Consider the following 13,165-nt stretch of genomic DNA (forward strand, 5'->3'; position numbering starts at 1 on the left):
ATCCCCTCACCTTTATTCACCCACCCCTTTAAAAGTCTTAATTGTGGACAAGGCTAGCAGCCATCCCTCAAACGGTCTCCTCCTGCAAGGGCAGGGCGAAAGCCGGGAAACAGGCGGAGATCCGCAGCTGAGCAAATGTGCTCGCCAGTGCCCTCAGGACCGAGCATAACATCACGCACGGGGGCAGGGCAAAGGCCAAGGCCACCAACGCTTGTACACCCGAGCGCATGATCACAGCCACTCTCGCGAAGAGAAAATGCGGAGGCAGAGAAATACAACACAAATAAACCAAGAGAAATCCCCAGAAAAGGACCTAAGTGAATCAGATATAACCAAATTACCAAATGCAGAGTTTAAAATAACGATTGTTAAGATGCTCAAAGATATTAGAACAACCATTAATGGCCATTACGAAAACCTAAATAAAGAGATAACAAATATAAAAAGGACATTGAAATAATAAAAAAGAATCAGTCACAAATGACAAATACAATATCTGAAATAAAGAATACAATGGAAGGAATTAAAAGCAGGATGGATGAAGCAGAGAATCGAATCAGCGAGTTAGAGGACACGATAAATAAAGGCACGGAAGCAGAGCAGAAAAAGGAAAACAGACTCAAAAAGTCTGAGGAAACTCTAAGAGAGCTCTGTGACAACATGAAGAGAAATAACATCCGCATCATAGGGGTTCCTGAAGAAGAAGAGAAAGAATAAGGGATAGAGACTTTGTTCAAACATATCATAGCGGAAAACTTCCCCCAATTAAGGCAGCAAAACATTTCACATGTTCAGGAAGCACGGAGAACTCCATTAAGGAGAAACCCAAAGAAAACAACACCAAGACACATCATAATTAAAATACCAAAGCTAAATGATAAAGAGAAGATATTAAAAGTTGCTAGAGAAAAAAAGACTATCACCTACAAAGGAGCCCCCATAAGGATGACTTCTGACTTCTCAACAGAAACACTTGAGGCCAGAAGGGAATGGCAAGAAATATTCAAAGACTACTTTATCCAGCCAGGCTATCATTTAAAATTGAAGGAGAAATAAAAAGCTTTACAGACAAAAAACCTCAAGGAATTCACTGCAACCAAACCAAGGCTGCAAGAAATGCTAAGGAACCTGTTGTAAACAGATCAAAGGAAAAAAAGAATATAGCAAAAGAGGAAAACAGTTTTAAAGAAAAAGTTGGCAATAAACAATTACATATCAGTAATAACCTTAAATGTTAATGGATTAAGTGATCCGATCAAGAGACATAGGGTAGCTGCGTGGATAAGAAAACAGGACCCATACGTATGCTGTCTACAGGAGACACACCTTAAATCAAAAGATGCACATAGACTGAAGATAAAAGGATGGAAAAAAACATTTCACGCAAATGGAAGTGAAAAAAAAGCTGGGGTAGCAATACTTATATCAGACAAAATGGACTTTAAAACAAAGACCATAGTTAGAGATAAAGAAGGTCACTACATAATGATAAAGGGAGCAATCCAAAAGGAAGATATAACCGTTATAAATATCTATACACCTAATATAGGAGCACCTAAATATATAAAGCAGACTTTGATGGACTTAAAGGGCAAGATCAACAGCAATACTATAATAGTAGGGGATTTCAGTACCCCATTAACATCATTAGATAGATCCTCAAGAAAGAAAATTAACAAAGAAACAGCAGACTTAAAGGACATATTAGATCAACTCAATTTAATATCTTCAGGGCACAAAAGCAGTCTCAACAAATTTAAGAAAATTGAAATCATATCGAGCACTTTCTCTGATCACAATGGCATTAAACTAGAAATCAACCACAATAGAAAAATTGAAAAACATTCAAACACTTGGAAACTAAATAGCATGTTATTAAATAACAAATGGGTTAACAGTGAGATCAAAGAAGAAATAAAAAAATTCCTAGATACAAACGATAATGAGCATACATCAACTCAAAATTTACGGGACACAGCAAAAGCAGTCCTGAGAGGGAAGTTTATAGCATTACAGGCATACCTCAAGAAGCTAGAAAAAGCTCAAATAAACAACTTAACCCTGCATCTAAAAGAACTAGAAAAAGAACAGCAAGTAAAGCCCAGAGCTAGTAGAAGGAAGGAAATAATAAAGATCAGAGAAGAAATAAATGACATAGAGGCTAAAGAAACAATACAGAGGATCAATGAAACCAGGAGCTAGTTCTTTGAAAATGTAAACAAGATCGATGAACCTTTAACGAGACTCACCAAGAAAAAAAGAGAGAGGACTCAAATAAATAAAATTAGAAATGAGAGTGGAGAAATAACAACTGACACAACAGAAATACAAAATATTGTAAGAAAATACTATGAAGAACTGTACTTCAAAAAACTAGACAACCTAGATGAAATGGACAAATTCCTTGAAACATATAATCTTCCAAAAATCAATATGGAAGAATCAGAAAACCTAAACAGACCAATTACAGCAAATGAGATTGAAACAGCTATCAAAAAACTCCGAAAAAAGAAAAGTCCTGGGCCTGATGGCTTCACAAGTGAATTCTACCAAATATTCAAAGAAGAACTAACTCCTATCCTTCTCAAGCTATTTCAAAAAATTCAAGAGGAAGGAAGACTTCCAAACTCCTTTTATGAGGCGAGCATAATTCCGATTCCAAAACCAGGCAAAGACAACACAAAAAAAGAAAATTATAGGCCAGTATTCCTGATGAATTTACATGCAAAAATCCTCAACAAAATATTAGCAAACCGGATCCAGCAATATATGAAAAAAATCATACACCATGATCAAGTGGGATTTATTCTGGGGAGGCAAGGCTGGTACAATATTTGCAAATCAATGTGATTCATCACATAAACAAAAGAAAGGAGAAAAACCACATGATAATTTCAATAGATGCAGAAAAAGCATTTGATAAAGTCCAGCACCCATTCATGATCAAAACTCTCAGCAAAGTGGGAATACAGGGAACATACCTCAACATGATAAAGGCCATCTATGACAAACCCACAGCCAACATCATACTCAATGGGCAAAAATGAAAAGCAATCCCCTTAAGATCAGGAACAAGGCAGGGGTGCCCCCTTTCACCACTCCTATTCAACATAGTCCTGGAAGACCTAGCCACAGCAGTCAGACACGAAAAAGAAATAAAAGGCATCCAAATTGGAAAAGAAGAAGTAAAACTATCATTATTTGCAGATGACATGATATTGTATATAGAAAACCCTAAAATCTCAGTCAAAAAACTACTAGACCTGATAAATGAATTCGGCAAGGTGGCTGAATATAAAATCAATAGTCAGAAATCAGAGGCATTTTTATACACTAATTATGAACTGTCAGAAAGAGAAATCAAGGAATCAATCCCCTTTACCATTGCAACCAAAAAAATAAAGTACCTAGGAATAAATCTAACCAAGGAGATTAAAGACTTGTACTCGGAAAATTATAAAACATTGATAAAAGAAATCAGGGAAGATACGAATAAGTGGAGGCATATACCGTGCTCATGGTTAGGAAGAATAAACATCATTAAAATCTCTATATTACCCAAAGCAGTTTATAAATTCAATGCAATACCAATTAAAATACCAATGACTTACTTCAAAGATATAGAACACATATTCCAAAAATTTATATGGAACCAAAAGAGAACACGAGTAGCCTCAGCAATCTTGAAAAGGAAGAATAAAGCGGGAAGTATCACACTTCCAGATATCAAGTTATATTATAAGGCCATTGTACTCAAAACAGCATGGTACTGGCATAAGAACAGGCACATAGATCAATGGAACAGAACAGAGAACCCAGAAATAAACCCACAGCTCTATGGACAACTGATATTTGACAAAGGAGGTAAGGAAATACAGTGGAGTAAAGACAGCCTCTTTAACAAATGGTGTTGGGAAAATTGGACAGCTACCTGCAAAAAAGTGAAACTAGACCACCAACTTACACCACTCACAAAACTAAACTCAAAATGGATAAAAGACTTAAATGTAAGAACTATATGATTCCATACATAGGTGGGACATAAAGATGAGACTCAGAGACATGGACAACAGTGTTGGGGTTACAGGGTGGGGGGAGGAGAGGGAGGGGGTTGGGGGAGGGGAGGGGCACAAAGATCATGACTTCTCAGCATTTGCCATATTCCCACTTTAATCTATAGACAGACAGCAAATATTTACTTATGGTGTTTCCACTATAAAGACTGCTGTCTTAGGGACAAATGCTGACAAACTATTTCAGCAGTTCCTCCTTCTTCAAAGACTTATATGTCAACATAGAGCTCCATGTTTCATAGGACATACTCAAGCTCACACCATGCTCCCTGGAGCTTTAGCACAAGGGAATGCCCTTTTTTTTTCTTTTCTTTTCTTTTTTTTTTGGTTGTATTTTTTGTTTTATTTATTTACTTTTTGTATTTTTCTGAAGATGGAAATGGGGAGGCAGTCAGACAGACTCCCTCATGCATCTGACTGGGATCCACCTGGCATGCCTACCAGGGGGGAATGCTCTGCCCATCTGGGGTGTTGCTCTGTTGCAACCACAGCCATTCTAGCGACTGAGGCAGAGGCCATGGGGCCATGCTTAGTGCCCGGGGTGGCTTTGCTCCGGTGGAGCCTGGGCTGTGGGAGGGGAAGAGAGAGACAGAGAGGAAGGAGAGGGGGAGGGGTGGAGAAATAGATGGGCGCTTCTTCTGTGTGCTCTGACTGGGAATCGAACCCGGGAATCCTGCACACCAGGCCAAGGCTCTACCACTGAGCCAACTGGCCACGGCCTAGGAATGCCCTTGTTGATCAAGCTACCCAAAAGAAAATTATATAGAGCAACCATGACAGACCGAGCAAGTCAGTCTCATACTATTCATCACCAGAACGCTGCAGCCCGGTGTAAACAGTTTCAACTTTCCCGGGAAGCAGCACACAGATTGGGAAATCCTGTCCAAGGGGTCCTATGCTGCCCCTTCACTTAAAGTTAACTCTCAAGGACCCCTACCAGGACAACTTTGGCAGATGGATGTTACTCAGATACCTTCATTTGGCAAACAGTTGTATGTCCACATTACAGTGGATACATATTCTGGATCTATAGTAACCTCTGTCAGAACAGGAGAGGCTGCTAAGCATGTTATAGCTCATGGTCTGTATGCACTGTTCTATTATTGGATTTCCTAAACTGGCTAAACTGAAAAAGCTCCTGCATATGGAGCAAAAGCATTCACTGTATTTTGTCATGCTTACAATCTTTAAAGTTAAGGTATTATTAAAGTGTACTCAGCAAACATTTTAAGGTCAATTTAAAAAAAAAATTTAAAAGGGGGTAGTCATATCCTGGAACTCCTACGGGTCTACCATATCATGCTTTTTACTTAAAAAAAAATTTACATTTATTTTGAATACTGATGAACAGGAGACACCAAATCTTTTTCGCCTGCAAACTACTACTTTCTTTATTAGATCCAGCTAATAACACTGTTTTGTCTTTTTCCAAATAGCTCCAGATATATGGAAAAGATTTATATAGGCGGATGGGGATCCTCAAACCCCTCAGCGAGATCTTCTGAGAATGGCTTTTAAGATACCTAGAGGCAGAAAAAGCCCAATAGAGATCAGAGGAACTACCAGCTTTTAGGATACACCCTTAAAGGCTCCAATGCCCCAAAGGGGTCTCATAGGATGCCATCTGGGTCCTGCTTCAATAGTGGAAAGGAAGGTCATTGAGCTAAAGCCTGCCAGGCTTACATGCCTCTGCTGTGCGGAAACAGGGACACTGGAAGGTAGGCTTCCCCCTCGCTCCTCTAAGGGAGGGTTCAGTCTCTTCCAGCCCTGCTCCAGCCACCTATGACCTAAGTTTGCCCAGAAAGCTGGGGTTTGCTACTGAAGGCTGAAGGTACCCAGGGCCGTCGGCCCCATCTACGACACTGTGGACGAGCCTAGGGTATTTCTTCCAAGAAGCAGGTAAACTGATCTCATTTGCACAAGGGTCACTTAACTATGTTTTGCCTGAATAGTCAGGTTTTTTATTCTTCCCTCGAAGATCTCTGTTGTGGGTGTTGATAGTCCTATTTTCTGCTGCTTTGCTTAATATATAATGTTTCCTTTATCCCTCCTACCTCAGTGCCCCACTCATATTTTAGGCTGGGACCTACTCCTAATTTAGAGCTCTCTTTCCCCCTTTTGCCAACTTCTATTATGAATCTACCTTTGCCACCCAGCTTAGTGTATCCCAAGGTTCTCTTTACCATGCCACAGTCACAGAGCTCCAAGGAAAAGCAACCTGGTCTCATATCTCCAGGCAGAGGAGATCAGAAGCTCCATATCCACGCATGCTGCACATGGCTTTTCCAGTCTACCTGAATCATTACCAGCTAGAAGCAGCGGTCATTGGGACTTGGACATGAGCTGCAAAGTACAGAATGGTGACAACTCCAGTGCCATGCGGACTTTTCCTGGATGTGGACTTTTCCTGGACTCCTGCTCCCTATGACAGCTCCTAACAGACTGAACTGTGGTTGGGTTGCATTTTTCAGGGATTTGGCATGGTGATGGGGCCAACTTGGACTTGGTGAACATGTTAAGGACACTACTCTTATGGATTCTTGCTGTATGGGCCAAGAGTTTGCTTAAAGGCTTTTAATCACTGTAAAAAAAAAATAGAAGACTGGATAAAGACGATGGGGCACATATACACCATGGTATACTATTCAGCTAGAAGAAATGATGACATCGGATCACTTACAGCAGAATGGTGGAATCTTGATAACATTATGTGGAGTGAAATAAGTGAATCAGAATAAAACAAGAACTGCAGGATTCTATACATTGGTGGGACATAAAAACGAGACTAAGAGACATTAACCATGGACAGGAATGTGGTGGTTACCGGGGGTGGGGGGAGGGAAGGAGGGAGAGGAGGAGGGGGTGGGGTACAAAGAAAACGGATAGAGGGTGACGGAGGACGATCTCTCTTTGGGTGATGGGTATGCAACAGAACTAAATGACAAGATAACCTGGAAATGTTTTCTTTGAATATATGTACCTTGATTTATTGATGTCACCCCATTAAAATAAAAATTTATTTATAAAAAAAAAAGAGATCAGCATAATAAAGAAAATTTATAAGTTAAAATAAAAAGTCTTAATTGTATCTGGTAGTGGAGGCAATCAAAAGAAATACAAGCCTGTGAGAAGGAAGTCAGCATTTAACAGAGGTGGGTGTGGATTCCACATCTGCCATTTAGTAGCAAGTTACATGTCTTTGTTTATAAAATGGAAATATTAGCCTAACCTATCTCATGGGGTTTTAGTGATGATGAAGTGGTGTCATTCATGTGGAACACTTAATGCATTCTCAGCACACAGAAAACACCCGGTAAAGAGACATTTATTTTATCATGCTAAGCTAGTATCACATAAGAAAATAGGCTTTTTCTTTGCTTTCAAACTATATAAACAAGTTAGGAGATACGCTGTTTTGTAACAATGCTTTGTTAAAATGTCCTCAATGCAGTGTTTCTCACATCTTTACTAGGCCGAATGGGCAATAGCCGGAGTGCCCTGAAGATGATCATGGAGGAATTACATGATGTTGATAAAGCAATTGAGTTCGCCAAGGAGCAGGACGATGGAGAGCTCTGGGAAGACCTGATTCTGTATTCCATCGACAAGCCACGTGAGCACAAAAGCTGTCTGGGTTCCTACAGATGTCTAGATCTCTATCTATCCCTATCTCTATCTCTATCTCTATATCTGTGTCTGTATCTATACAGTTGTCTGCCAAGTCCAGCCCAGCAGTAGGTGTGCATGAAGGGAAGGCGCTGCAGGACTTAAGAAAAACACACAAGACACAACATAGAGAAAAGATGAGTACAGGGGACTCCCAGCCTTAAGGACTGGAGCCAGATCTCTGCAGCCTCATCATATTTTTTGGTGTCTTTGTTCATCAAGCAAATTAGCAGAGTCTGGGTCAGATTAGCCTAGAGTGGATTCAGGTGCAGAGAAAGATGATCAACTATACCTTCCAGGTATGTAGGGAAAAGGCTATGGGGATCAGCTGTTTCCTATAAACAGTCTTATCAGTGCTTGCCGGGCAGCATTCTGCCCCCGCAGCACTTGGCATTCCAAAGTCTGCACCAAACACTTGTCTCAGGACAACAGTCTGATTCCCGGCCATTTCCCTACAGTTGCCTCTCGGCATATTGCAGTTCACTTTTCATGGTCTCACTATATCGTGGATTTTTAAATTGTATATATCTAATTTTGTATTGTGGATTTTTTATTATATCGTGGGATTTTATGGTATATAGGTATTTTTATATATTTATTATTTTAATTATTTTTGTGGTAAAATAACCATTTTCTACCCTAAAAATTTGAAAACAATATAAAAACTATTAAACTATTAACTAAAACATATTAAAGGAATATTACTGTGTATTCACTGGTGAGTACTCATATAGTATTTTATATGTTGTTAAAATTACATAGGTTTAGGAGTGTAGAAAGTGTTTAAAGAGCATCGGCAGTGTTTATAAGAGCATGGGAAAGGTTAATAACTGTGTGGGAAAGGTTTATAAAGTCTTAAAATATATATAAATAGTAAAATAAATAAAAGGTTGCTACTTCGTGGATTTTTTCCTATTGCAGGGGGTTTTGGAACCTAACCCCCGTTATAGACAAGGGACCACTATATATAGCTTTGTTGCATGATGTCCTTAAAATTAATGCTCACCTCAAAATATACTCATTTTTAAGATTTTTGTAAAATATTACCAAACTGCCCCCCAAAAAGACTATTAATTTATACTCTTCCCAGCAATGTATTTTCTCTCAATATAGCCATTTATGTTGAGAAAGAATTATTTCAGGACACAGTGAGTTAAAAATGTGGTCAAGCATCTATAATAAAAACAGGCCAGGCACATTGTAATGGTCTCCAATAATACTCTTGTGCAGGGAGGCCTGGGGCCTCATCACTCTGTGTTGCCTGAATGTGTTAAAAAACAGATGGTTAACCTGATAATAGGAACCGTGTCCCCATGAAGCATACTTTCACCGGTGCACCAGTGATACATTTCTTGGCCCTCTGCTTGACCATGTGCCCTGGGTCTTCCATTTTGAAAAGTAACAGAAGCCACCAGCTGTCAGCAGCCCAGGTTCTCTTCTGAAGAAGAGGAAGTGATCCAGAACTAGCAGTAGTAGTGTAAGATTTCTTCCCTTCTCTTTTATTTTTTTGGCAGGAAGGCTTATTTATTTCAAAATTTCTAGTTCTAGAAATTGCTGCTATGATTATCTTTTTAATAAGACGTACAAGAGTATAATGTTAGCATGACAAAGTAGTAGTTTAAGGATCTTAAAGGAGGCAAAGTGCGTTTTAATGTAACACATTGTGAACTTGAGTCTGGCCTGGGTTGAATTTGGGATTATAACTTGCTAGCTGTGTGACCCTGGATGGATTAGCTAACCACCCTGTTTCCCATTTCTTAAAAATGGAGACAACACTCCTACCTTGCAAATATTGGTGAAAAATGTGTGATAGCTGAGCATAGTACATTTTCAATAATACGAGTTGCATCTCGTTAGCATCACAAACTGTATTCTGAAGTAATAATTTGTTCTTTTAAATTCTTCAAATTTAACTCCTTTATTTCATGAAGAAAGCAAAGGAAGATTAGTTCTTAAGAGTTTAAAAATTCAAATTTGAAGGAAATATTTTTTTCTTTATATTACTTTTGGCTTAAAATTGCAGTATGTACATTGCTTCTATGTTAACTGTTTTCTATGGTATTTTGCAGCTTTTATTACTGGCTTGTTAAACAACATTGGCACACATGTTGACCCAATTCTACTGATTCACCGCATCAAGGAAGGAATGGAGATTCCCAATTTGAGAGATTCGCTGGTTAAAATTCTGCAAGACTACAATTTGCAAGTAAGTATTTTTTCTTGGACAAATACATAAGCTGACTGAGTTGATTCACTACTGGATAAACATTTCTAGAGTTTATTTTAGATACCAGTCAAATAATTAAATTTAGTAAAGTCACATTTTATATAGGCTCCAATGTTTGGAAAACTGTTCAAATAGAGAAATTAAAAATATCACCCTTTAAGAAAGCCATCTGATTTTTAACCATCCCAGGTTTTCTCGTCCTGATGAGCAGGTGTTCTTACACGTGTGCAGTAAACACAGCATGACACTGGGGAAGGTCAGTACCATGGCTGGTTGCTCAGATAACCAAACTATTTCTGATCAGAAAGAGTTTTATCCCATTTGCAAGAATTAAAAAATACTTCTCAAGTATTGTAGTTTGATAATTTCCTTAAAGCCACTCAGTAACCTATTGCCTAAAACATGTTAAAATACAAGATTTTATTTAACCTTCTGTTTTCTAGACTAGTACAATTTGATATTTCTAGTAATTTAGAATTTGTGATAAGAACAATGAAAATTTTCTTGTAAGTAATTAATATCTAATTACATAGCATCCTAATCTTTTATTTAAAAGAACTCCAAATAATTAGTATTTTTTAGGATGCTGGTAGCTTCCATAGAACTTAAAGCTATTTAAAGCACATTTCTTTGACAGTTTAGACTATTCTCTGTCTTTATTTGAAACTGAGTTTTTGTTGTAATATGGGTGAAATTGCTTTCCTAGAAACAAAGCATTTTTCAAGTAGAGCCAAAGATACAGTTGTAGGAAGAGAAGTGATTACCAGGGTAAGTCAGGAGTGGGGGATTGTGACGAGGGTTTGTGGGGCCAATAGTCACTGTGAGGGTGTGAGGAGGCTGCCTGCTGAACTCAGCGGAGGCCTTAGATAAGAGGCAGGGTGAGAAGGAGAAATGGAGGAGGACTGATGGCAGCAAGGAGCAGTGTGAGAGAGGTAAGGAGTGACAGGGCTGGAGAGGCAAGAGCTCGTGGCTGGGAAGTGGGCTATTGTTACCTTCAAGTTACTAAAGGAGGCACTGTGATCATGTTCAGAAAGCAGGCAAAGGTAAAGGTCATTGGAGTGGAATTACTGGAGAAACTGCCAGAATCAATGTGGGGAGCTGTTAGACTAGCTCAGGGGTCCCCAAACTATGGCCCCCTGAGGCCGTTTATCCGGCCCTGCTGCACTTCCAGAAGGGGCACCTCTTTCATTGGTGGTCAGTGAGAGGAGCACAGTTCCTATTGAAATACTGGTCAGTTTGTTGATTTAAATTTACTTGTTCTTTATTTTAAATATTGTATTTGTTCCCGTTTTGTTTTTTTACTTTAAGATATGTGCAGTGTGCATAGATATTTGTTCATAGTTTTTTTTATAGTCCGGCCCTCCAGCGGTCTGAGGGACAGTGAACTGGCCCCCTGTGTAAAATGTTTGGGGACCCCTGGGCTAGCTTGCTGGTGTACCGCCTGCAAGCCCTTTGCCTGATTAGTGTGTGAGCACCTGACAGAGGCACGTGTGTATGGCCTATGTAAGGCTATGGCTGCTTGTGCTCACGGGAATTGTGGATGTGCGGATTGCCTGCTCACCACTGTGAGGGGCCATTTTGTTGTTTGTTTGCCTGAGAAATGGTTTTCCCTGCCTGTGTGCTTGTCGCCACTGTGAGACTCTATTAAACGGAATGGCAAAACGCTTTCCAGCTCCACGTTTTCTCTACTGTCTGCCCGAATTTAATGTGGACCTGTGTGGCTATGGCCACTGGCATTACAGTCAGTGAATCATCCCAGTGGCCACTGAGGAACGGGGAACAGGGCTGTAAGCCAGGCTCCAGCATTTTCAGTGAACTGGGGGGTTAGCCTCACAGCCCAGGTGACTGAAAGAAAAAGAGGTTAGCTGAAGGCAAGATGGGAGAGAACAAGGAGCCTTCACTCAGGAGGGCTTGTGGGAAATCAGGGTTTTGGGAGAGAAATGGGTTAAGGCAAAGAGGGGGAGGGCCTATTCTGCAAAAAGCTCCAAGATATATAGGTATTAATTTACAATGGAATGTGGAGGTTTGCAGTGATCAGAGGAGGACGAGAAAGTCAAGGAAGAAAAGAGGTTAGTAGGCAAGGGGAGGTGGCATGGGAGCTTGCATTGTGTAATGCCTAAGGGACGCAGAAGAGCAGTCCAGGCAAGGAACAGTTTAACTGATGCTAAGGCTTGGAATTGGACTTTGGGAAAGCGGTTTCAAAGTCAGACCTTACAAAGCTCTGGGTGTGAGTGAGCTTGATAACATTCTGTGCATCACTGACTCTTAACCACCACTGATTATGCTACAGTATTCTCAGACTTTCAGGTCTATTTGTTAAGTCATTTAGGTGTCTGTGAATAGCTTTACTCAAAGGAAGGTGATGAAATAATTATCCCTTCTCTCTTCCAGCTGTAGTGAATGAAACCTAGCCTTGTAAGCTGAAAAATGTGCCTTGCTTTTTTTCCCCAGCCTCTACATTGCCTACAAAAATGCGCAATTGATCCCTCTTAGTAGGCTCTTAATCCAGAGAACCAAAGCCATGGACACCACTGGGTCTCACGGCTCATTCATTTTCTTTCTTTTTTTTTTTTTTTTTCATTTTTCTGAAGCTGGAAACAGGGAGAGATAGTCAGACAGACTCCCGCATGCGCCCGACCGGGATCCACCCGGCACGCCCACCAGGGGCGAAGCTCTGCCCACCAGGGGGTGATGCTCTGCCCATCCTGGGCGTCGCCATGTTGCGACCAGAGCCACTCTAGCGCCTGGGGCAGAGGCCACAGAGCCATCCCCAGCGCCCGGGCCATCTTTGCTCCAATGGAGCCTTGGCTGCGGGAGGGGAAGAGAGAGACAGAGAGGAAAGCGCGGCGGAGGGGTGGAGAAGCAAATGGGCGCTTCTCCTGTGTGCCCTGGCCGGGAATCGAACCCGGGTCCTCCGCTCGCTAGGCCGACTCATTCATTTTCTTATGAATAAAGTTGCATAGTTCTCAGTCAGCTAGCAATAAAAATAAAATTATTAAATGCAAAATTAATTCCATATAAAAATTATTCACTAAGCTGCTAACCTGATATAACGCCAGTAGCCGAGGCCAAGCAGGTTCACATTGGATTCAGGCAGACGGTAGAGGAACTGCAGAGCTGGAAAGTGTCGGGCCATTCCTGTTTATTGGAGACTTGCAAGGACAGGCGAGCAAATAAACATCACAAGGGAAAGAGCTAA

General features: G+C 40.4%; 1 protein-coding gene across 1 annotated transcript in view; it reads left to right on the plus strand.

The window, feature by feature from the left end:
* VPS41 (VPS41 subunit of HOPS complex) overlaps window positions 1–13,165 on the plus strand; it is a 266,714-nt gene that overhangs the window by 204,838 nt on the left and 48,711 nt on the right. The window contains exons 24-25 of the mRNA XM_066341578.1: window positions 7,546–7,686; window positions 9,809–9,945. Coding sequence (XP_066197675.1) covers window positions 7,546–7,686; window positions 9,809–9,945 — 278 coding nt within the window. The remainder of the gene's footprint in view (window positions 1–7,545; window positions 7,687–9,808; window positions 9,946–13,165) is intronic.

Source organism: Saccopteryx leptura, chromosome 6 (genome assembly GCF_036850995.1).
Source record: "Saccopteryx leptura isolate mSacLep1 chromosome 6, mSacLep1_pri_phased_curated, whole genome shotgun sequence".
Classification (NCBI taxonomy): Eukaryota; Metazoa; Chordata; class Mammalia; order Chiroptera; family Emballonuridae; genus Saccopteryx; species Saccopteryx leptura.